General features: G+C 47.9%; 2 protein-coding genes across 4 annotated transcripts in view; one reads left to right on the forward strand and one right to left on the reverse strand.

Moving 5' to 3' along the window:
• Positions 1–24,815, forward strand: part of LOC142589030 (uncharacterized) — a 147,501-nt gene that overhangs the window by 80,488 nt on the left and 42,198 nt on the right. The window lies entirely within an intron of this gene.
• On the reverse strand, positions 4,897–7,536 carry LOC142588122 (uncharacterized). Its single transcript, XM_075699603.1, has 3 exons — positions 6,928–7,536; positions 6,161–6,361; positions 4,897–5,097 (listed from the first exon to the last, which is right to left on the reverse strand). The coding sequence occupies exons 1-3, from the start codon at positions 7,534–7,536 to the stop codon at positions 4,897–4,899; spliced, it is 1,011 nt and encodes a 336-aa protein (XP_075555718.1).

Below are 24,815 nucleotides of genomic sequence, written 5' to 3' on the forward strand. Positions count from 1 at the left end.
TCTGCCCTTAGCTGCAAGCATATGTGCTCCAATGAGAGTAACCTGCCAAAGTTGAGGTCATGTGCCAGCTGGCGGCTCAAGCAATCTTTACTTGTTTTTTCGTTTCTGCGTCCGTTCTGCTTGTGTCAGCGACGAAAACGAGAAGTGGAAGGCAGATAAACAGAAACTGGTAGAGGGAGGTGGTAGCGTAATGGTCAGCGTGTCCATCTCCCAAATTGAGGATGCTGCGAATGCATGGGCTCGAATCTAGGTGGCTTGTTCCTGAAGACAGCTTTCTGTGCTCTCTGGTGACGGCAAAGCTCAGAATGCGGTGATAGCCTGCCGATGGTTGCCATCAAAATAACAGAATAAGCGGGTGTGTAACGTCACACCTAAAGCCGAAAATATATTCAGAGGACATACAGTATGCTCCTGTCGACAAAAAGAAGTGATGAGTAACGAGCGGTGTTGTTGAGAGAGGCTGTAGACCAATAACGTCCCCATACGTAGCTCCAATCCCAGTGCTCAGCGGAAAGGTACATTTACAGCATGTCAGCTAGCGTGTAACTGATACTTCATTAACGTCTTGGCGTCTTTGTGTTGTATCTAACAGGATCGAGGAGTGTAAGAGATGAAACTGGAGAGAAGGCGGTGAGCGAAGTCTGTGAAAAGTACTTGAGGATAGTCAAATTGAACTTCAACGCCGGTTGAAAAAAGCCTGCAACTTCAGTTTCTCAGGTCGCCAGAAACGCTTGAGGGGTAGCATACCACTGGGCATATTTGGTAACCACAGCGATAGGCACACGCTTTGCGGAAGTAAACAAAGGAAAGGGACCTAGTGAGCTGGCCGGCATTTTCGAGCTATGGCAAAGTTTGAAAAATGAATGTGGCCAAGTATGACACACAAAATAGTATATGCCAACCCAAATGAATCAGCGTGGTCATACTTGCGCGACACGCCATGGTTTCCTGCCACCAGGATATTATGAAGATGCAGCGACGACAGCTTTCGTAGGGTGGTTGAGAATAAAAACGAGCACATTAGAGACGTCCTAGCAACGTTTCTACGGTACAAAAGCACATTTCCTGCCTCCCCCCCCCCCCCCGCAGAAAAGAAAAGCACAAAAATAAGCTTCCGAATAAGTGCTTCATAAGATCGACCACTACGGCGCCTGGTGATCTTGTTCACGATGGCGTTAGCGTTTCATTCAGCGTTTATTTCTGAGAAAATGAGTTGAAGTTACGTTTATTTTCATCACAATGGCGGGCGTAATCAGGCAAACATTGACAGCACTTCATTAGAGGGTTTCTGACTACTCTGTGAAGATTACGTACGACAATGACAACAAACAACACAGAAAGCTTCACTTAAATCAATTCGCACATACATGAGATCCGCATAATTTTTTAGGCTATCAATTTATATGCTTAAGAATGGCGCTCATTAATGCAATATTTGCATTCACAGTGAGTGAAAGCGGCTGTCGTGCTTGTGGTAGAATTGATTTAAAGGGCTTTAATCCAATGGAAATTATATCGTTGCCAACTTCCGAAGGATTGTAGTCGTCAAAATGGGATACAAGTGACAGGGTAACCACGACGTTGATGACCGGCGAAAAGGCAGAAGCTTGCACAATGCCTCAAGGGAAAAAATGAGTTTTTGAGAAGTGTGGTCAAGGTGCCATGCAATGGTTTCAACGTCTCTTGAAAATCCTCCAAAATATTAATAGAGGCCGACAAGAATGCGGGCACATTTGGAAAGGTGAAATCGCTGGAAATCTCAGTACAGCATTAGCCTAAATATACAATATGGCCTAAAACGAAGAAACCATAACGTTGACAGGGTGGCCAAATTATGGGAAAACAAATTGGCTGTTGAAGCAGTACAGCTGAAACCCGATGGTGCAAGATAAGGCGAGAATGGCGGCAACTGTTGAAAACTGGCCAACGCCAGCGCCCGACAACTGTCAGGTGACTGCAGGTATAAGCGAGATGCCTGGTCGTCAGTTGTTACAGGGTGATTCGGGTCTGAACTATTGGACGCGGACTCCATTGCATTAAATACAGTGCATTTTATGGTGTCATTCTTCGACGGCTGGTACCGATTCTCGTGCAATGAGGATGGGAAAAAATTGTGCAACGTGTCGACTGTCACCTTCTTCGAACTGCCAACATTCCTTCCCCTCCACAGTTGCTTAGTTTTTATTGGGTTTGGCTGCTAATCACGAGGTCTCAGGATCGAATCCAAGCCACGGCAGGCCTTATTTCGATGGGTGTGTAATGCGAAAACATCCGTTTACTTAGGGTTACGCGCACGCTAAACAACCCAAGTGGTCTAAATTATTCCCGAATCCACCACTACGGCCTGCCTCATCATGAGATCGTAGTTTTCGCACGTAAAATCACATAATGTGTTATGTAACATTCGTTAAGGATGTCCTAGGCAGTCGCACAACTCTTGAATACAAATAATTTTCAGGAGCTGTGTGCGAGGTCCTTGAGTATGTGGGTACCCTTTATGGTGTTCGATAAATGGTAGTCTACATTGCGGCTATATTGTGAAGGCGGAACGGCAACATGGTAGATAATATGGAGAACATACAAATCCCGCATATATTACTGCACAATAATCTTAAATAGCGGTCTTCCTTCACGCATGTGGATAAGCCTCATAGGTGGCTACCTTGGAATCTAACTGGAAGTACTGTATATGTCATACCCAAGGATATACCTGGCCGGGTGGCCAGTAAATATGACGTAATATTGCGAGCAGCTTCGGCACAGATACAGTTCGCTCAAGTCTTGTGTCGTGACTTTCGCGTAGGTATAAAACCAACATATTCATGTATATGTCTTAAGTATTAAGCACACCTCGATTTACAGCTGCGGCGGTAGTCCGTGAGTGCGGATAGCAAAGTCGCTACGAAATAATTGGGGGCACATTGAGGAAATCGATAGGTAAAAATAAAAAGCCGTCCACGACGGCGTCTCTCGTAGACGCTGTGTGATGTTCGGACGTTAACAATGTGTGCCGACTGAAGAAAGGCTGCCAGGGGGTGCTTCTGACGGTTAGCCTAGCTTGTTTACTCCGTAGCATCGAAAAGAAAAAAAAGCAACCATATCAAAAGCCCGAAATCTGTCATCGCTCGTCGCGACTAAATGCTCTTAGCATGATAAGTCATTTTTCAAGGGGTGGCCACGCTTTATCAAGAACTCTGATAACGCTGGCGGAACAAGAATTGTGGCGAATTTCGATGCGCAGGTATAGCGTTTCATTATTTTATTTTTCTTTTGTTGAGGTCAGCACGCGTCACCATGGGAAGTTCGACACGTTTAAGGTCGATACGCCCCGTGGTGGCACTCACGCGAACTAAACCCTCGTGTCTAAAAAAGCTGGTTAAGATGAGCTCTATGTCGCAGAAATCTCAGTGGAGAAGTCTTCCGATTCGTTCGCGAGCGATAGTTTCCGCGTATATATATACATATAAGTGTGTTTAGATGTATGCGTATACATATACCGCATACATATGTGCGTGTTTTTGCGGGTTTTCATTTGTACTCCTGTAGATCACGAGCATGTATCTGGAACTATTAAATTGCATGTATTGTCTAACGTACCAGCGGGACGCCAGGGTGGAACTGAGCGTTTCTTGATGCAGTGCCCTTTTTATAGGGTGATGAACATGTGATCTGCCGACTGCTGCTTGCGTGGCTGATAAGCAATTATCATGAAAATGCAGTGTGACACGCGATATCAGTATATAACATTACTTTCTCCTGAGATTCGTTACACAGTTAGTCATCAATGACATAACGTGCGATAGGCCATCTAATGCGTGTTGATCTTCGCGGCTTGACCGGGCCTTGGGTAGCTTGGCCCGGACTTGCCCCTGTGGCTGCTTCCGTGCTGACGGCCGCTGTTGTCTGGCTGTAGGAGGCAGAGTGACGTGGTAGTCTGCACTTTGGACTGGATCGGCCTCGAGTCTCGTCCAGGCGCTCCTTAACTGGTACCGTTGCCTGTGATGGCGCTCGCCGTTATCCAGCTGGACGATGTACGGCACCGGGCCTCGGACTGCTACAACCCTGGCCGCCTTCCACCTTGGACTTGCACAAAATTTTTTAGCATAGACCGCGTCACCGACACGGAACCTCTTAATCTCCGGTCGTTCTGGTTCAGGCGCGTGTTGCCGGTCCGGATGAAGTCTATCCAAGGCTGTCCTCAGCCTTCGTCCGATCATTCGTTCTGTCGGAGATTTTCCCGTGACCGAATGTGGCGTCGTGTGCTGTTTAAACAGGAACGCACTGCGTCGAACCTTCTTGTTGCTTCTTTAACTTCTTTTACCATTCTCTCCGCCCTACCATTACTGGCGGGATTATAAGGTGCAGTGAAAATAGCACGCGCACCATTGCGCTTTAAAAACGTTTGCAACTCAGAGTTAGTGCGTTAGTGAATGCTGTGCCGTTATCCGAACCAATAACGTCTTAAGCTGGTGACGACAGCTGTAGCTTTCATGGATGAGATGAATTCGACCTCAGCCCAGTTGCTGTAGGAGTCTACAACGATTAATAATACTTCTCTATTAACCGGACCAGCGAATCAACGTGTAGGCGACTCCAAGTTGATCTGGCTTGATCCAAAAATGCACTGGAACCTTGGGATCGCTTTGCCGGTTACTCTGATATGGCTGACAGTGGCGTCCAAACTCTTCAATTTTGTGGTTCATTTTCGGCCACCACATGAGCCCTCTAGCTGACGCTTTCATGGCACTCATCCCAGGGTGATTTGCATTCAGGAGTTGAAGAACACTTTGTCTTGCTGCGTTAGGAATTACAATGCGATTCCCCTGATTCCCTCACTGTGATTTCCTGACCTCGTAAGGCGTGACCTTGCTGTCCAGTTGTGTTGACGGCCAGCCACTAAGAATTCATTCCTTTATCATGGATGAGACAGTCCTTGATCAGCGCAGCGATGTCTGCCGCCTGCAGCGGTGCGCAATCGACCGCTTCCGACAGGAGCACCTCCTCAGGTGGCTGTGGCTCGTCTTCGCCTCCCGGGGCTGGCAGACGACTGAGTGCGTCGGCGTTGGCGTTTTTTTGGCCTCCCCTGTACTGAAGGCTCTAGTTATACGCAGACAAACATAAAGTCCTACAGAGCATTCTGAGCGACAAAACCTTAGGCACCCTCTTGTCCGTGTTAAACAGGCCCCGTAATGGCTTGTGGTCTGTTATGTCCGTAAATTCTCGTCCAGCAAGGCGCTGCTGGAAGCGTTTTATGCCAAAGACGACAGCCAAGTCCTCTTTATCAATCTGAGCATAGTTACGTTCACTGAATCCAAGCGTCCGGGGAAGCATAAGGTATGGGCTGTTCCTTCCCGTGAATCGTACGATAGGCTAGCACTGCCCCCCTCCCTCATCTCAGGAGATGCGTCGCAGCACAAAAGTAACGGACGCTTCGTGTCATAGGGCACAAGTACAGAGTCGGAGCTAAGCAATTTCTTTAGTCTCTCAAACGCTGGTGCTCACCTGTTCACATCCATTCGAGGTCATGGTTGAGCAGTCGATAGAGTGGTTCTGCCACTTCAGTCTTCCCCTTGTGGAAACTGCTGTAAAAATTTAATAACCCCAAGAAGGCTTGCAGTTCCTTTTTGCTCGTGGATGCCGGCGCTTTATGGATGGCGTCCGTATTGCATCGGCTCGGATGTATTCTCGTGGCGTCAATCCTGTGACCCAAGACTTCAATGCCCGGCTTGTTGAATTCGCACTTGTCCTTATTTACTCTTAACTGCGCATTCTGCAGACACGACAGCACGGTTTCTAATCTCTTGTCGTGCTCTTCCGCGTTATGGCCAGAAATCAAGATATCAAGATAGGCTTTAACACCGGGAATGCCTGCTAACAGCGTGTCAATGACTCCTTGAAACACCCACGGCGCCACCGAAATTCCAAACGACAGCCGTTTCCCCTTTATCGTGTTAACTGTAAGCACTTCAGCCGACTCGTCGTCTAGCGTAAGCTGTTGATAAGCTTCAGCTAGATCCAGCTTTGTAAAAAATTTGCTTGAAGCCAGAGCTGCGAGCATTTCAGCGGCAGTGGGCAAAGGATACCCGCTGCCGTTAATAGTTTTGTTTACCGTGATACGGTAGTCGCCGCATAGGCGTAAAGTTCCGTCTGTTTTTCTTACCACTACCAGTGGTGTGGCCCAGTTGGAGTACGCGATGTCGTCCCGTACCCCTTGTTGCACCAAGTGATCCACTTCCTTGCCCACGTCGTCCTTGAAGGCCAGTGGAACTGGTCGACTTTTGAGAACCACTGGTTGGGCGTCGTGTTTCAGTTCGATGTAAACTGGTGGTTCATTGAAGCCAGGAAGGTCCCTGCGAAACACCTCAAAAATCGTGAGGGTACGTCTTCCGCGTTTACTTGCTCGATTCCCCGCAAGCAAATGCTTAGCGGCCTAAACTAGTTTCGACCAATCAGGCTGTTGCCTCGATTCTTTACTACCAACAGAGGCAGCTTTGCCTTCCGGCCCTTGAATTCTACCAAGACGGTTGCTCGACCCAGCAGCGGTAACGCCTCCTTTGACCAGGTTGCGAGAGTCGTTCCAGAATCTTGGAGTGGTATTTCACCCCGTTTTCTCTCGATGACTCGAAATGTATCTTCACTCACAATTGAGCATGAGGCTCCGGAATCAACCTCCATCGGGACTTCTTGTCCTTGTGTGTGTAATTTAATCATAAACTTCTGTTCTTGATCATTCACTTCGCAAAGTGAAAACAATGCACTCATTTCTTACACGACCTTGCTCTTTTTAACTTTACTCTTTTGCTCAGGCGTCTTCCGGGCCGCTCTACTTTCGTCTTTTGAACGACAAGCCCTCGCTATATGTCCAACCCTTTTGCATTTGAAGCATGCCGCTTTTTTAAAAACTGCAGAAATGCGGAGCGTGCTTACCGTGCGACGGTAGCAACTGGATCCCTCTGCCATGGCGTCTTGCTTCGTGCAGGTTGCTTGTATCATGTCCTGGCAGTGCTTCGTCTCGTCTCGGCCTTGCATGCATATGTCTTGCTGTTGCTTGGCTGTCGCTTCTGCGGTCGCGGCCATGTCGTACGCAACGTTGAACGTAAGGTCGTGTTTCGCGAGAAGTCGCTGTTGGACTGCTTCGTTCTGGAGGCCGCATACGACACGATGTCGCATCATGATGCCCAACGGGAGCTGCTCTTCGGCTAGCTTCCGAAGCGCCGTGACGTAGTCCGTAACCGATTCCTCGGCAGCCTGGTTTCTCTTGTAGAACAAAAATCTTGCGTACAGTTCTGAAAGCCTTGGATGCAGGTTCTTGCGAACCACCGTCTTAATTTCCTCGTAGGTGGCTGCTGTTGGTCTTGCCGGCTTCACCAGAGTTGTGATGAGCCCGTACGCTTCTTCGCCGCAACAACTCAGCGGGCGGCTCTTCTGTTCTTTCGCTATTTTGTTAGCTTCGCAGAACATTTCTAGCCTCTCGACGTATTCGTCCCATGACGCGTTTGTGCCGAGACGATATTCGCTGATTCTGCCGACGGCCATCGGCGCCGCTTCCTCGTCGCCAACTGTGACGTATCAGCCGGAAGCCAGGGTGGAACAGACAACGTTTATTGATGCAGTGCCCTTTTTATAGGGTGATGAACATGTGATCTGCCGAATGCTGTTTGCGTGGCTGATAAGCGATTATCATGAAAATGCAGTGTGACACGCGATATCAGTATACAACATATTGCAATTTCGGTGGCAAACGGGACATCAATAGGTTTCCCGCGCGAAGTGTACAAACATTGTCTAACTGAACAAAGGCAGAAACCAACTCTGTAGCATAAAGGAGGCATCGTATAAGCGATTTACCACCACAGAGTATTTGCGCTTCCAAGGTCGCCTATCTTACGCACGGCTCACAACTATCGTTTGGCGGCCCGTTTCGCCACTGATATTTTGTCTTTCAGCGACAGTTTCTCTCAGTTTACCCTTCTCACGTCCACCGTCTCAGCCTTGCACGGCGCATCAGTACCAGTTCCGCCTCATTCGGAAGGACTTGTCCGATGCATGAGACAGGCAGCCGAATCCATGAACCGTTTGGTGTTCCAGCCTCCAGACGCGACTAGTGAACTCGTGGTAGGCGCTGAAACGTTTTTCATTTTCTAATTTTCCTTTTTTTCCACACTACTTCAGGGTGCTATTCAATCCGCTTGAAAATATATTGTATATATAGCCGCGTTCATGGCTGCTTGCGTACTGGAGACTCCGAAACCATGATGTTAGAATCATTGAGAAATACTATGCCGAGCCACCTGCCAGGATCATCATAACCCGTATACCGTGGATAATTCAAGCAAGTTTTCAGGCATTTGAAATATACTAAATGGACGTAAAGTGACTGTACCGACATGCCTCGGTCTAACATTCTAATGAGAACCCCCCTCCCCGCCAAAAAATTATTGCAGAACTAAACGAAGAAAAAAGTGATGAGAATGTTTGTAGCAGCATGCAAACAATAACAAATACATAACGTAACGTCAACAGTTCAAAAGCTCGCATACAGGGTTTCATCAAATAAAAAGAAACACGGAGTTTGCGTCCAGTTATTTCTTGTACATTTGCAATTATATTTGTTATCGCGGGTTTCTGTTTGTAGTCCTGTAGATCATGAGCCTCTATTCGCAATTGTGAATGGTTATCGGTAAGCCTAGCGGTAAGCCAAGGTTTGCCTAGTCAAGTTCACGGCCATCTGCGCACGTGCGATTCCGGAGCAATGAGGCCAAAACTATTTACAGATCGTTCTATATTGAGTTACGCTTCAATCGCGGATATTCGTCTTATCGCGGAAAACACTTCTATTGCGAATAAATCAAAGTTCTTAGGTATGTAGCGCCCTCTGGGCTGTACTTGTCGGCAATAAGGTAGCCACGCCACCTATGGGATTATCAGACTGAGCAGTGTGGAATGCTCGGATGCCATAGTCGGAAGTTCGAATCCCTCCTTAATTTTTTTGACCATGGTGAGCTTGAAGTTCTCCTCCAGTGCACAACATCTGCAGGGTTGGAAGTGACGCCTGTCATCAGCAAAAGATGCCGAGAGCGAGTGCGGCTATTATTGATCCAGGTACAACCACATTAGGAAGGCCTCTAAACTTCAACAAGACACTTCCGCAGCCGAGCAGGAATTGGCCCCCCAGGTGCAGTATTCGGCTACTCCCTCCCAAATGACTCACTCAATTACCCAATGACCCTCATTACCCAGAAGCTGCAGAACACCTGACCAAGGCGGAGTCAGACCTGTAACGCAGCATAGGTTGCTCAGAATCTCTGGGTCTGTACAGGATACCAATGGGAACTGACCCTTGCAATGTTTAACACCCGAACTATCTCGAGTGAAGCTAGCTTAGCAGGACTATTTGAGGAACTATCAAACATTTTTGGGATATCGTCGGCCTTAGCGAGATTAGAAGGATTGGTGAGACTTATACATTGCTGAATAACTGACATGTCCTCTACTATAGAGGTCTCTTAGATATGAACCAATACGGGGCAGGATTCCTAAGCCATAAAGACATAGCGCGCAACATTGACGGATTCTACAGCATTAATGAGAGGGTAGCTGTAGTCGTAACCAAACTTAATAGAAGGATAGATTGAATGTAGTACAGCCCTACGCTTCAACATCCAGTCACGATGATGAGGAAGTAGAACAGTTTTGCGAAGGTGTTTAATTAGCGATGAGAAAAGTGCAAACCCAAGAATTACCCAAAGAAGAGGCCGACAGATCCCGCGGAGCCGTAGACGACTGCGCTCTCCAACCGTCCAGAGTGGACAGCCGACTGGCACATCTTGTTGCGGCCAAGAAATCCATGCAATGGAGAGCGAGTAGGCAAAAACTCAACAGGAAGATACGAAAGAAGATCGCCCAAATCAACCGGGAGATCGAGAGGCATTGCGCCCGCCTGTGCGAGCAAGAATGGCAGGAGCTGTGTGACACGGTGAACGGGAACATGAGCGCTGGACGCACCTGGAAGATTCTCAGGTACCTGCTCGACCCAGCAAGCACCAGAACGGCGACCCGTAAAGAGATGACCAAGCTGCGACAAAAGTCTAAGGACGACCCTGAGGCCTTCGCGGAAGAGATTGTTCAGACGCACCTCGCACACACGGAAGGGCGGAGTCGCCCAGAGTACCGCGGGGCTCCCATCGAGGAGCTGGACGCGGACTTTTCCGTGCAGGAAATTAGAACGGTCCTCCAGCTACTGAAGACCAACTCGGCGCCCGGTCCTGACAGGATCACCAACAAAATCCTGAGGAACCTGAACGACGACATCATCGAGAAGCTCTGCGAGTACATCAATGTGTGCTGGAAGGAGGGCCGAATTCCGCAAGAGTGGAAGACCGCGGAAGTTATACTGATACCAAAGCCGGGCAAAGCGCTGGAGGTCCGAAACATGAGGCCGATCTCCCTCACGTCCTGCGTTGGGAAGGTGATGGAGCATGCCTGCCTTAACAGGGCGACGACGCTGCTCGAGAAGCAGGACGCTTTCGGCCCCCCCATCATCGGTTTCCGGAAGGAACTTTAAACGCAGGACGCCGTGCTGCAGATCAAGGAACAGGTCGTGAACGCTCCGAGCACGCACGTGCGTGCCCTACTCGGGCTACACCTCAAGAGCGCCTTCGACACTGTGAAGCACATGGCCATACTGGACAAGATTAGCCGACTCGATCTCGGGGCGAGGTTCCACCGATATGTCAGCAGCTTCTTGAATGGGCGCGGGTCGACAGTCAAGATCGACGGGGCCCCGCCACAAATGGTCCGAATGGGTGGTGCGGGAACGCCGCAGCGCTCCGTGCTCTCCACCATGCTTTTCAACCTCGCCATGATCGGCCTGCCGGAGCGTGTTGACGCGGCAGAGGGCATCAATCATACGATATACGAAGAGACGACGTGACGGTGTGGACCACGGAGAACACGAGCGTCGGCGAAATGCAAGACCGACTGCAGCGGGCCGTCCTAGAGGTGGAGCGGCACCTCGAAGACACGGGACTCGTCTGCTCCCCCAACAAGTCGGAGATCCTGCTCCACAGGCAGCGCAAGAAAGGACCCCTTCCGCACGCCGTGCTAGACGCCCGTCGTTTGCGCGTCCGCGTCACGACGAGGGAGGGGACCCGAATACCAACGGCGTCCAAGTTGCGAATGCTCGGCATGTGGCTGGAAGAGACCGGTGCCAACCGCGAGCTGGTTGCCCGACTGCAGAAGAAAGTGGTCGCCGCCACACACCTCGTGCTGCGGGTTGCGAACAACAGGAAAGGAATGAAGGAACACAACGTTACGAGGCTGATGCAGGCGTACTCGCTGAGCCACATAGCGTACGTCGCCGCGTACGCCGACTGGAACAGGAGCGAAACTGACAAGCTGAACGTGGCGATCGGCAGGGTGTTCAAGACCGCCCTGGGAGTACCCGAGTACACGCCAACCCACAGGCTCCTCAAGTTGGGTGTACACAACATGCTCGAGGAGATCGCCGAGGTTGAGAGAATCGCGCAGATGGAGAGGCTGTCGAGCACCGTAACAGGAAGACGAATCCTAGACTTGCTCGGGATTCGATATCATGAGGCACGTGGACTGAAGGAATCACTGCAACCGGAAGTCAGGGACACCATACAGACGAAAACATGCCGAAGAATATGCACCCGGTGCATGACGTGCAAAGACGTATACGCAGGGCGGCAGCAATCCTCTAGAAGCATGGAAGACAAGAAGGCGTCCTCTTCGTCGATGCAGCCAGGTAACCACGGCCAGTCGGTGACTCTGATGGCGACGAGGAACGTCGACCGCCACCGCCGCTACAAGGGAATGTGCGAGACGATCCGCAGTTACCAGCACCACCATTACTACTGCTACTACGACAAAAACGGCCGCAGCAACAACGGCAACATCGACACGGCCGTCCGACGGCGGCGGCGCCCGCCTTCTCCATGGCAGGCGTAGATACAAAGGGAGCGATCCGAGTCATGGCATCAGCAAGGCTGCCGTCGGCCGAAGCAGCGGAAAAGATGGCCATAGCCCTCGCGGTACTCCACGGAGGTACGGAGGATAACCTGATCATCAGCGACTCGAAATCAGCGATTCCGAACAACACCAAAGGTTGGGTGTCCACGTATCTGGCGCGCATGTTAAACGCCCGGGCCGGGGACTTCGGATCCGGCATGATTACAAACAAGTCCCTCAAGTGGTTCCCCGCGCACGTCGGGGAGCTTGGCAGTATCAACAACAGCCACGACAATAATGACACCAACAATGCTAACGGCCGAAGACGCACCGACACTCCACCCAACCACAACGAGCGCGCCCACCTCGTCGCAGGCAGCTTACCCGCCGCGACGCGGTCACCCACAGGGCAGCCGCTGCCGTTGTGCAGGACCGCAGCGGAGGAGTCACGGCGACGGCGGCGGCCACCCCGTCTTGCGCGGCCGCTGTCGTTACCAATACCACACAAATTGCAGCAGACGGAGCTGGGGATCACGCGGACGCCGACTGCGATATCAAGGAGTTTCCGGCAACGTAGACAGAGGTGCATGGTCACTATAGGGAAGAACGAAGAAAATATCCACAACCCCACTGGCGCCTAGGCAGGTCCCAGGCGGTCGACCTGAGACGGTTGCAGACGGGCACTTTAACCAACCCCTACCACCTGCACCGCCTGTGGCCCGCGCTCACCCGTCGCCCGGCTGCCCGTGGTGCGATATAGGCCGATATGGCCCATGTGCTTTGGGAATGCCAACGCAACGTGGAACAAGGACAAGGAGGAAGGGGGAATGCAACAGCAGAACCCTCTGAAGCGGGGCGCCTCGCTGAGAGATGGCAAGCCGCCCTCCGCCGCGAGGCACCTGAAGGCCAGGAGTGGGCAGTCCAGCGGGCCAGGGCCGTAGCCGAGGATCTCGAAAGATTTGCCTTGGGCGATGGACCCCGGGCAGCCTAGCCCCGAGCACCAACATCAATAACCGTTGGACCAATAAAGTTTATTCCTATCCTATCCTAGAGTGCAAACTCAGTATACTGTAGTAATGGGTGACTTCAATGCAAATGTGGGGAACCAGCAGGGAGTTAACAAGCAATTGCCAACTACGGCGTCGATTCTAGGAACGCTAGAGGAGAGATGCTGGTAGAATTCGGAGAAACAATTAAGCTTCAAATAATGAACACCTTTTTAGGAAGCGTAACAACAGAAAGTGGACCTTGCAATGCCCTAATAGTAATAGAAAAATTAAAGTGACTTCATACATTCTGCTGATCTCAGCATAGTGCAGGATGTTAAAGTGATAGGTAGGGTAAAGTTCAGCAATCATAGGTTAGCGAGGGCTTGGATTCATCAAAATTTCAAGAGAGAGAGAGCAAAATTGCTTAAGAAGACAGAGGTCAACCTAGAGGCAGTAAAGGGGGAAAAGACAAATTCAGCCAGGTACTTTCAAACAAATGTGCGGCCTTAGAACAAAGAGATGATATCGAGCTAATGAATGAAACCGCAACCAGGCTGGCTTCAGAGGCAGCAAGTGAAGTGGGTGGTAAGGCACCAAGGCAACGACTAGGCTAGCTGTCCGAAGTAACAAAGGCCTAATAAAGAAGCGACAAAGAATGGAAGTGTGCAACTCAAGAGATACGATAGAATTCTCAGAACTGTCAAAACTGGTCAACAAGATGAAATAAAGTGATGTCCGAAACTATAACGTGAGAAAGAAGGAAGAAGCCGTAAAAATGGCGGCAGCCTGAAATCAGTGAGAGAGAAACTCGGCATAGGACAAATCACGATGTGTGCACTGAAAGATAAGCAGGGTAACATCATCAGCAATCTCGAATATATAGTAAAACATGCGGAAGAATTCTATCCTGACCTGTAGAAAACCCAGAGGAGTCAGGATATCTCCATTAGAAACAGTAATGAACAGGACACAGAAACTTCTCCTTTAACTAGCGATGAGCTCAGAAGGGCCTTTCAAGACGTGAAATGAGGAAGAGCGGCAGGAGAAGACGGAATGACAGTCGATTTATTCAAAGTTGGGGGATACATACTGCTTGGAAAACTGGCGGCTCTTTTTACAAAGTGTCTATCGGCTGCAAGGGTCCCAGAAAATGGGAAGAATGCAAACAATATACTAATCCACAAAAGGAAGACGTGAAAGAATTGAAAAGTTATAGACCTATAAGCTTACTCCCAGTATTGTATAAAATATTAACCAAAAATTCTCTAACAGAATAAGCGCAACACTGGACTTTTTAGTCAACTTCAGGTAGGGATACTCTACCGTGGATCACATCCATGTTGTCATTCAGGTTATCGAGAAATCAGCAGAGTAAATTAAGCCTCTCTATATGTCTTTCATAGATTACGAAAATGCATCTGATTAAGTAGTGATACCAGCAGTCATAGAGGCGTTACGTAATCAACGAGTACAAAACGCTTACGTAAATGCCTTGGAAAATGTCTACAGAGGTTCTAAAGCTACCTTATTTCCACACAAGGAAACCAGGTAGATACCTACAAAGAAAGGGGTCAGACCGTCAGACAAGGAGACACCAATCTATCTAATGCTATTCTCCGAAAGCTTGGAAGAAGTATTACAGCTATTAAAACTGGAAGGCTTGTGAGTAAGGATCGAGGGCGAATATCTCAGCAACCTTCGGTTTGCCGATGATATTGTTTTATTCAGCAACAATGCAGGCGTATTACAACAAATGATTGAGGACCTTAACAGTTAGAGTGCAAGAGTGGGGTTGAAGATTAATATGCAGAAGACAAAATAATGAAGAATAGCCAGGTAAAGCAACAATAGTTCCGGATCGCCAGTCAGCCTCTCCAGTCTGTGAAGGAGTACGTTTACCTAGGTCAGTTAATCACAGGGAACCCTGATCATAAGGATGTGGTGTAAAGTTTGTAAATAGGGATAAGGTGCCTTATAAAGGATTGCCAACGCTTCGATAGGAGGACCTATTTTCGTCAAAGGCGGCCTCGCCATCCTCGGCATGTTACTTTTAAAGGGTTAGTGCAGTGACGTCACATGCGTTTGTTGTCAGTGGCGGTTGGTTATAAAGGGAGAGACTTCAGAAGTAATGAGCGCTATCGCGTGACGTTTGTGAGCGCCGTCGCCAAGAAGAGGGGACAAGAGCAGAAGAGGGGGAAGGCGAAGAGAAAAGAAAAGAGTGAAAAGGAGAGAGAAAAACGGGGGGGCACACCAAGAGGAAAAAAGGGGGAGAAACAACAAGAAAAAAAGAAGGGGGCATGGGATGTCTTTGGGGAATCGAGTGGTTAGGGAGCATTCATAGGCGTCGTTGGCGGCATGTTTTTATGGCATTAGAAGAGCCGGTCAGGCGGTCAGTGCACGAGTCACAGAAGGCCCCTCAAAAAAACCATGAGTTGAAAGCCTGACTTGAGTAGCATAGCAGCAATGCGTCGAGTAATTTTGAAAAATTTGAGATGGCTGCAAGGAGTCTGGGGTGCAATGTATGGGGTATCTGGAAAGCAGCGGCATCGTGTTTCACTGGGCGTTAGCCCTAGTAGCTCAATGTAGGTGTCGTTGCGGTGGTGTACAGAAATTGCGGTACCTGGAGTGGCTGAGGCGCCGAAAAATGTTTACTGACGTCTAGGACTTCGGCATGTGTTGGTGAGGGTGTTTCAAAAAACATAGTGACCCAAGATGATTTAAAATCAGGAACAGCTTAGACTTCCGACAACCAAAGGACCAGGCAGGATTCCTTAAAAGCTACTCAACAATAGACCATAATCAGACTATCAATCAGGTGATAGAGAAATGTGCGGAATATAACCAACCCTTATATACAGCTTTCATTGATTACGAGAAAGCGTTTGATTCAGTCGAAACCTCAGCAGTCATGGATGCATTACGGAATCAGGGTGTAGGCGAGCCGTATGTAAAAATACTGGAAGATATATATAGCGGCTCGAAAACCACCGTAGTCCTCCATAAAGAACGCATAAAGAACGAGATAGTTCAAGTGGCTGAGGAGTTCTATAGAGATTTATACAGTACCAGTGGCACGCACGACGATAATGGAAGAGAAAATAGCCTAGAGGAATTCGAAATCCCGACGGTAACGCCAGAAGAAGTAAAGAAAGCCTTAGGAGATATGCAAAGGGGGAAGGCAGCTGGGGAGGATCAGGTAACAGCAGATTTGTTGAAGGATGGTGGACAGATTGTTCTAGAGAAACTGGTCACCCATTATACGCAATGCCTCATGACCTCGAGCGTACCGGAATCTTGGAAGAACGCTAACATAATCCTAATCCATAAGAAAGGGGACGCCAAAGACTTGAAAAATTATAGACCGATCAGCTTACTGTGCGTAGCCTACAAAGTATTTACTAAGGTAATTGCAAATAGAATCAGGAACACCTTAGACTTCTGTCAACCTAAGGACCAGGCAGGATCCCGTAAAGGCTACTCAACAATAGACCATATTCACACTATCAATCAAGTGATAGAGAAATGTGCAGAATATAAGCAACCGTTGTATATGGCTTTCATTGATTACGAAAAAGCGTTTGATTCAGTCGAAACCTCAGCAGTCATGGAGGCAGTACGGAATCAGGGTGTAGATGAGCCATATGTAAAAATACTGGAAGATATCTATAGCGGCTCCACAGCCACCGTAGTCCTCCATAAAGCAAGCAACAAATTCCCAATAAAGAAAGGCGTCAGGCAGGGAGATACGATATCTCCAGTGCTATTCACAGCGTGTTTACAGGAGGTATTCAGTGACCTGGATTGGGAAGAATTGTTGATAAAAGTTAATGGAGAATACCTTAGTAACTTGCGATTCGCTGATGATATTGCCTTGCTTAGTAACTCAGGGGACCAATTGCAATGCATGCTCACTGACCTGGAGAGGCAAAGCAGAAGAGTGGGTCTAAAAATTAATATGCAGAAAACTAAAGTAATGCTTAACAGTCTCGGGAGAGAACAGAAGTTTACGATAGCTAGTGAGGCACTGGAAGTGGTAAGGGAATACATCTACTTAGGGGCAGGTAGTCACCGCGGGTCCGGACCATGAGACGGAAATAATCGGAAGAATAAGAATTGGCTGGCTGGGGTGCGTTTGGCAGGCATTCTCAGATCATCAACAGCAGGTTGCCATTGTTCCTCAAGAGAAAAGTTTATAACAGGTGTGTCTTAGCATTACTCACGTACGGGGCAGAAACCTGGAGGCTTACGAACAGGGTTCTGCTTAAATTGTGGACGACGCAACGAGCTATGGAAAGAAGAATGATATGTGTAACGTTAAGGAATAAGAAAAGAGCAGATTGGGTGCGGAAAAACGCGAGTTAATGACATCTTAGTTGAAATCAAGAAAAAGAAATGGGGGGGGGGCATAGGCAGGACATGTAATGAGGTTGGAAGAGAACCGATAGGCATTAAGGGTTACCGACTGGATTCCAAGGGAAGGGAAGCATAGCAGGGGGTGTCAGAAAGTTAGGTGGGTGGATGAGATTAAGTAGTTTGCAGGGACAACATGGCCACAATTATTGCATGACCGGGTTAGTTGGAAAAGTATGAGAGGCCTTTGCTCTGCAGTGGGCGTAACCAGGCTGATGATGATGATGATGGTTTCAAGTAACCCACGCCAGCTGCTTCCTGCGGTGCGAACTTGCGGCCCTTTCCAAGGAGTCAGCACTTTCTTCAGTTTTCTACCGAGCTAATTACTTATTGCCGAGTAATCTGCACGTGTATCCACTGACGCGTTCACTTCGTAACCGTCAACAAACACACGTAAATCGGAAGCAACGTCGCTCTTACGGCGCTGGTTTATGAGTCCCTCATTGTCGTTCGGAATCATCGATGGAGGTTCTTCTCTTTCCGCGCCGGCAGCGCCTTACCTCCCGAGGCCGCCGACTCTAGTCTTCCCGACGCTGGCTCTGGGACCGGCGTCTTGGGGAGTTTGATGTCGGATGTGGGCTCTGTGACCGATGCCTCAAAGGTGCTGTTGATCCAGACTGGTGTTGCTGGTCGGCATATGGGGAGCTTTGGCGAGTGAACAGGTACTTTTCGATTTTAAGTGGACGCTCGCCATGCCGAGGGCAAAGTTCGTTCAAGGGAAAACCACGAAGCCCTGCCTGGTGATAGTGGCACATTCTGTACAGGTGGGCAGCCTCACCACAGGTGTAGCAGTGAGATATTCGGTCTGGACTGCGCCATACATCAGCCTTTCTAAATCTTCTCTCTGGTGGCGGCAGCGTATTTCGGGGCATCGAGCTATTCATAGAGGAAGTGGCCGCGACGTCTGCACATCCGGGAGTTTACCGCAGTAGATCGGTATAAGAGACGCTCGGCTGGCGCAGTAGTGGTGCTTGGGGCTGCCCACTGAGCTGTGGTACCTGGACCGCCTGTCTGACCTCTTCGCGAACCACGTCTGCCAGCTGCAAGGGCGTTGGAGCGTTGTGGTCAAGCCGTAGCCTCTGAAGCCATTCTCGCACTACAGATCGCACAAGCTCCCGTATGATCTCCACGCTGTTTCAGATGACGGATGGAACTGCGTCTATAGAGCTGATGTTCATTTCCACGTTGTACATCCTTGATCGCTGCTGCAACGTGCTTTCCATTGTTGTCGCCTCCGAACGAAACTCAGCGACGGTGCACGGCGGGATCCAAACCGACCCTGTTTTACGCCCCGCATTAGATGGCGAAGTTTCTTGTCCTCGCTCATGTTCGAATCACCTCGGCGCAATAGGCGGGACATGTCTTGTACATACATGGCCACGCTTTCATTGTTCCGCTGCTGTCCTGCCTGCAGGGCAGCTTCAGCCCTCTACCTGCGGTCAGTACTGGGGTAAGTGGCAAGCAACTCCCGTCGCAAAACATCCCACGACATTATTGTGGCTTCGTGGTTTTCAAACAACGTTCGTGCGCAGTCTATTAACGCGAAGTAAACGTTTTGTTGCTTCCGCTCTCCGTTCCATCCATTGGACTCAGCGACGTGCCCAAAGCGTTCCAGCCACACATCTGTGTCTTCAAATGTGTCGCCGTGGAATGGCTCTGGCGTGATTGGCGAGTTAACTACGATGTGAGTTGGTGTGATTTGAGTTGTCATCTCGGTAGCGGTTCCGTTAGCAGTGGCTGATGCTCCGATAGAATACGGCAAAGGAGGAAAACTCTAGTGGCTCACCACGTAGGCGACGACTGCTGCGTTGGCGAACAGGAGTCCATTTAAACAGTCCAAGCCGCCGTGAGTCCGGGCTCCTTCCTCTGACTCGAGAAGGGCTTGAAATCATACCCCGCACCTCCACTAGAACTGCAACACACAGTTGAGTGACGCTACATTAATCACCTGACGTTGGGCGAACTTGTGCCTGACAAACAGCAAAGCTAGAGGCTCACTTGACTGTCAACAGTCTTTTCGCGAGAGTCCCGCACCTCTTCTTCTTCCGTCGTGCCCCGCGCTGATGACAGGTTACCCAGAATGCGCGTGTCTTGCGAGTCCGTGTTACCCGCTTCACTACCGCTATGTTTCGCAGGTAGCAGTAAACAACTGGACGGACGTAGGAGGTGGCTGGCGCGGGTGATTTGGAATCATCTTGTGTCAATATATTAAAAAACATTTAAGAAAGGAAAAGAAAGTGGCAACCGAAACTGGACTAACAAATAGGAGGGCGACGTGTGCAGAAGCGGGCGGGGGTAGGTGTACATGGGAAACGGGATATAAACGTAAAAACGAGAAAGAGTATATGAAATTGAGTAGTAGGCAGGAAGAAAATTTGACATGGAGGAATAGGAGAGGTTAAGAATTAACGTTAGCTGGTGGCATAACGTGTTTTGTGTCTTGGTTGATGATATGAAAGTTTCAGATTTAAGTTACGGCTTCTAGCGATTCTAAGTTACCACTGCCATAATAATTCCCATTTTTTGTAGGCAATTTAATATGTGTATGAGGTATGATTCCGTATATTTCCTTTCACGAGGTTAACGGAAATTTGTTTGTAGTATATAGAGACTTGCTTTGTCAAATACATCACCATGTTCATAAGAGTGGCTGGCTACTGCTTTAGGTAAATTTTGTTTTGTGTCCGCGCAGTGACCATTGAGTCTTGTAAAAATTAGCTGTCCAATCTCCCCTATGTATTGTTTGCTACAAACGGCACATTCCGGACAGTAGACTATTTGCTTGATGTGCAGGTGAAAGCTGAACTTACCTTGTGCGTAATTTGATGCTGTACTTTTTACTGTGGTAGTATATTGAATGTGTTTGCATGCAGAGCACCTGGGGCAGCCGCAGGAACCGGTTCCCAACTTTGTCTTTGTTCTTACTTTACGCAAGAATATCGTTAAATTTAGTGTTGCGGCTGTAGGCTACTCCGGGAGGGTCACGAAAAATCTTAAGTGTCTTGTTGCTAGTGAGAATTGGGTAGTATTTACTGAGGATGTTATTCACGTATGGGAGTGCGTTTGAGAATTTAGTAGTAAGAAGAGGCGTTGTTGTTCTTGTGATCCTCGGGCGGGGCTTGAGGACCTCGACTCGATCAAGTTTGGTTGCAGCGATGCAGGCTCTTTGAAAACCGCTGTTTGGGTGGTTCCTGTTTGATAGGGTTTCTTTAAGGTGATCGAGTCTATCTATGTAGTCTTCGTTTTCAACGCAAATGCGACGAGTCGTGTCGCTTGGCCTTTAAGATGCCTTCTTTGTAATGTGTGGGGATGGTGGCTCTTATATTCTAGGTACTGTTGTCTGCCGACAGGTTTCCTATACAGCGTTGTCTTTAGCACCCCATTGTCAATGTATATTGTGGTGTCCAGGAAATTTATGCACTCAGTTGAGGATTCTGATGTGAATTTTATTGTTGGGTGAAAAGAGATCAGAGATGCTACATATTTATCTAGACTGTCTTGACCATGTTTCCCTATTATGAATATGTCGCCCATGTATCGTAGGTAAGTGTGGGACTTGTCAGTCCCACCGCGACATGAAATCGGTTTCTTAAATCCCCATGAATATGTGCGCATAGGTTGGTGCGAAAGGCGTACCAATGCTTGTACCATGTATCTGTAGGTAGTACCCTTCCTCAAATTCGAAGTAATTATGTGTGAGAACTAACTCAAGGAGAGACAAGTAGACTTCAGTGGACTGTTGTGCATTGCATTTAGAGAGCATTAGTTTTATCGAAAATGAACCATCAGGGATTGGAATGCTGTGGTACTCCGCCGTAACGTCTAGTGTTGCCAGAATTATGTGGTGGGGTAGTGGGCCTTTAGTATTAATGTCCTCTATAATTTTCAGCAGGTGGAACGTATATTGTACAAATGATGGAAGCGCTTTTCGAAATTCACAAAGGAAGTGGTTACGAAATGTGGAGGTACTCTCTGTCGGGATGTTGTTCTTTGATACTATCTGGCAACGTGGGATTATAGCGCTGTGTAGTTCTGTGGATGCAATTCTATCAATTTTAGGAAAGAGGTAGAAACGCCCGGCAGTTTTGTTGCATGGTTTAAGAAATTTGTATTCTAATGGTGTTATGGATTCACCAGCCAAAAGTGTTTTCAACCTGTTGGTAATTGTCACTGTGTAGGATAATGTCTGATCGTTATCTAGCTTACGGTAATGTTCTGGGTTCTTTAGTTGTCTGTAAGCTTCGTGCTTGTATTTTTCTGTTGGGGAAAAACCTATATTTCCACTCTTATCTGCTTCCTTAGGAGCAATTTCATTCCGGTAATTAAGATTTGAAATGATATGACTCTCCGACGCAGTTATTTTTTAGGTCGCTTAGATGTCTTCGATTAACTTATAATTTCTTTACTGTCAGTTTTAAGGTATATGTCAAGTTCTATGGCTTGTTCTGGTTCGGGAGTCCAAGTGAATTGGGCTCTAGGTTGTGTTGTCGAGGTGACTTCTGTGTCTGCGAAAAAGTGTCTGATACGCATTCGTCGGGAAAGTTCTCAGAGGGCCTTGTGAAGCTGCTCGAATTCATTTATCGTGTTGTTCGTGGGAGAAAAGTTTAAGCCCTTGCTGAGTACGCCTATTTCTATTTTACTTAATGTTTTATTAATGTATACAGCATCGGAGTGATCTAATTTCGTGGGAGTTTCGGTCATGTCTGGTACTTCTGAACTCGAGGTCCCTCTTGTCGTCGTGTGGTGACTGTTTGCCTGGAAGGTTGTTTTTTGATTAAAGTTTGCTTTCTTTCTTTGTTTCTGAACCCATTTTATAAACTGTTTTTCTTCTCATCTGGTGTCAGGGCTATGTTCAGAAGTCTGTGGCTAAAACTTTCGAATTGTTCTTCGCAGTGTTTCTTTAGGACATTCAAAAGTGAAAGTGAGGCATTGTGCAATGTTGTTTGCCAGTTTGCATGATGGTGTAGTGGGAGTGTTCCTAGAGCTGGTACAACCTTCAGTGTTAGATCTTTGGGGAATATATTTTTCTCTGTGCAGATTGTTTAGGTTGTCGCATGGGAGGTGTAGCTCGCATGCTTCTTGGTAAGTTTTCTAGGCTGAATTGCCAGGCCTTACTTCCTTGGTGACTTGCCAAAAGCACTTCCGTTGTTTGCACAAGATACGCCCCACCTGCTGATTATTATAGAGTACCTAATACTAAAGGCACACTACCCAACAACATAATTCTCGCAACACTAGGCGTCACGGCACTGTACACCAACATCACCTGCCGTGGTTGCTCAGTGGCTATGGTGTTAGGCTGCTGAGCACGAGGTCGCGGGATCGAATCCCGGCCATGGCAGCCGCATTTCGACGGGGGCGAAATCCGAAAGCACTTGTGTACTTAGACTTAGATGCACGGTAAAGAACCCCAGGTGGTCGAAATTTACGGAGTCTTCCACTACGGCGTGCCTTATAATCAGAAAGTGGTTTTGGCACGTAAAACCCCATAATCTAATCTGTACACCAACATTACAATCTGTAATAGTTTATCTGCAATAAAACAAACGCCGTCCAAACACAATGCCCAACAATCTACAGAAGTGTATTTGTCTCTTCTTGAATTAGTTCTAACACAAACCTGTTTCGAATTTGAGGAGAGTTACTATCTGCATATACATGGTACCAGCACGGGTGCGCCCCTTGTACCAACCTACGCGAACATTTTACTAGGATTCTAGAAACAGATGTCCTATCGTGCTGCACTGACAACCCCCACACATGCCTACGATACATAGATGACATATTCAGATTATGGGGACATGTTCAAGACAGTCTAGATAAATATGCAGCATTTCTAATCTCTTTTCACCCAACAATAAAATTCACATCAGAATCCTCAACTGAGTGCATAAACTTCCTGGACACAACAATATACATTGACATTGGGGCTCTAAAGACAATGCTGTATAGGAAATCTGTCGGCAAACAACAGTACCTAGAATATACGAGCCACCATCCCAGACATTGCAAAGAAGGCATCTCTAAAGGCCAAGCCACACGACTACGTCGCATCTGCGTTGAAAACCAAGACTACATACATACACTCGATCACCGTAAAGAAACACTATCGAACAGGAACCACCCAAACAGTGACCTTCAAAAAGCCTACACCTCTGCAACCAAACTTGATAGAGCCGATGTTCTCGAGCCCCACCCGAGGATCACAAGGACAACAACGCCTCTTCTTACTACTCAATTTTCAAACGCACTCCAAAACATGAATAAAATCCTCAGTAAACACTGCCCAATTCTCATCAGCGACCAGAAACAAGGTATTTCCCGACCCTCCCGAGCAACAATAATTTTAAACACATTCTCATGCATGCCAAACAAAGAACAAAGACGAAGTTGGGAACAGGTCCCTGTGGCCGCCCCACGTGCTCCATATGCAATCATATTCAATCTATTACTACAGTAAAAAGTACAGCGACGAATTACGCACACAATGTAACTTCGGCATGCACCTACACATATATCAACGTAGTCTACTGTCTTCAATATGCCGCTTGTAGCTAACAATACATAGGTGAGGCTGGACAACAAATTCATACAAGACTCAATGGTCAACGCGCGGACACAAAACGCAATTTACCTCACGCAGTATCCAGCCACTTTAATGACATGGTCATATACTTGACAAAGCAAGGCTCTATATACTGCAAACAAATTTCCGTTCACCTCATGAAATGAAATATATGGAATCACACCTAATACACAAGTTTAATTTCCTACACCCGACGGAATTTAATTTGGCACGTGGCAACTTAAGACCTTTAAAAGCGGTAACTTAAGTCTGAAATTCTCATATCATCAACCAAGACACAAAACACATTGTGCCACCAGCTAACGTTAATTCTTAACCTCACCTATTCCTCCATGTCTAAAATTTTTTCCAGTCTACTGCTCAATTTATTGTACTCATTCAGGTTTTTACATTTATATAAACTGTACGACCCCCTTTTACCATGTACTCCTGCCCCCGCCCGCTTCTGCGCACGTAACCCTCCTATTTGTTATTCTGGGTTCGGTTCCCTCTCTCTTCTTTTTTTTTTGTCTGTTTTAATTAAATGTTTTTAACCACCTTCACTAACACATTCCGAAGTCCCAGACGTCAGTACACCTTTTTCGGCGCCTCAGCCCCACAGGGTATCGCCAAATCTGTACACCGCCGTAACGACACCTACGTTGAGCTATTCGGGCTAACGTCTCTTGAAAGACCATGCCGCTGCCTTCCAATTACCCCATAAATTGCACTTCAGACTGCTTGCCGCCACCTTAACTACTTAAATATTACTCGAGGCATTGCTCCTGTGCTACTCAAGTCTCTCTTTCAACTCACGGTCTTTTTGGGGGGTGTTTTGTGTTACTCGCGCACTGACCGCCTGACACAAATGCCACAAA

The sequence above is a fragment of the Dermacentor variabilis genome, chromosome 7 (assembly GCF_050947875.1).
Source record: "Dermacentor variabilis isolate Ectoservices chromosome 7, ASM5094787v1, whole genome shotgun sequence".
In the NCBI taxonomy this organism is placed as follows: domain Eukaryota; kingdom Metazoa; phylum Arthropoda; class Arachnida; order Ixodida; family Ixodidae; genus Dermacentor; species Dermacentor variabilis.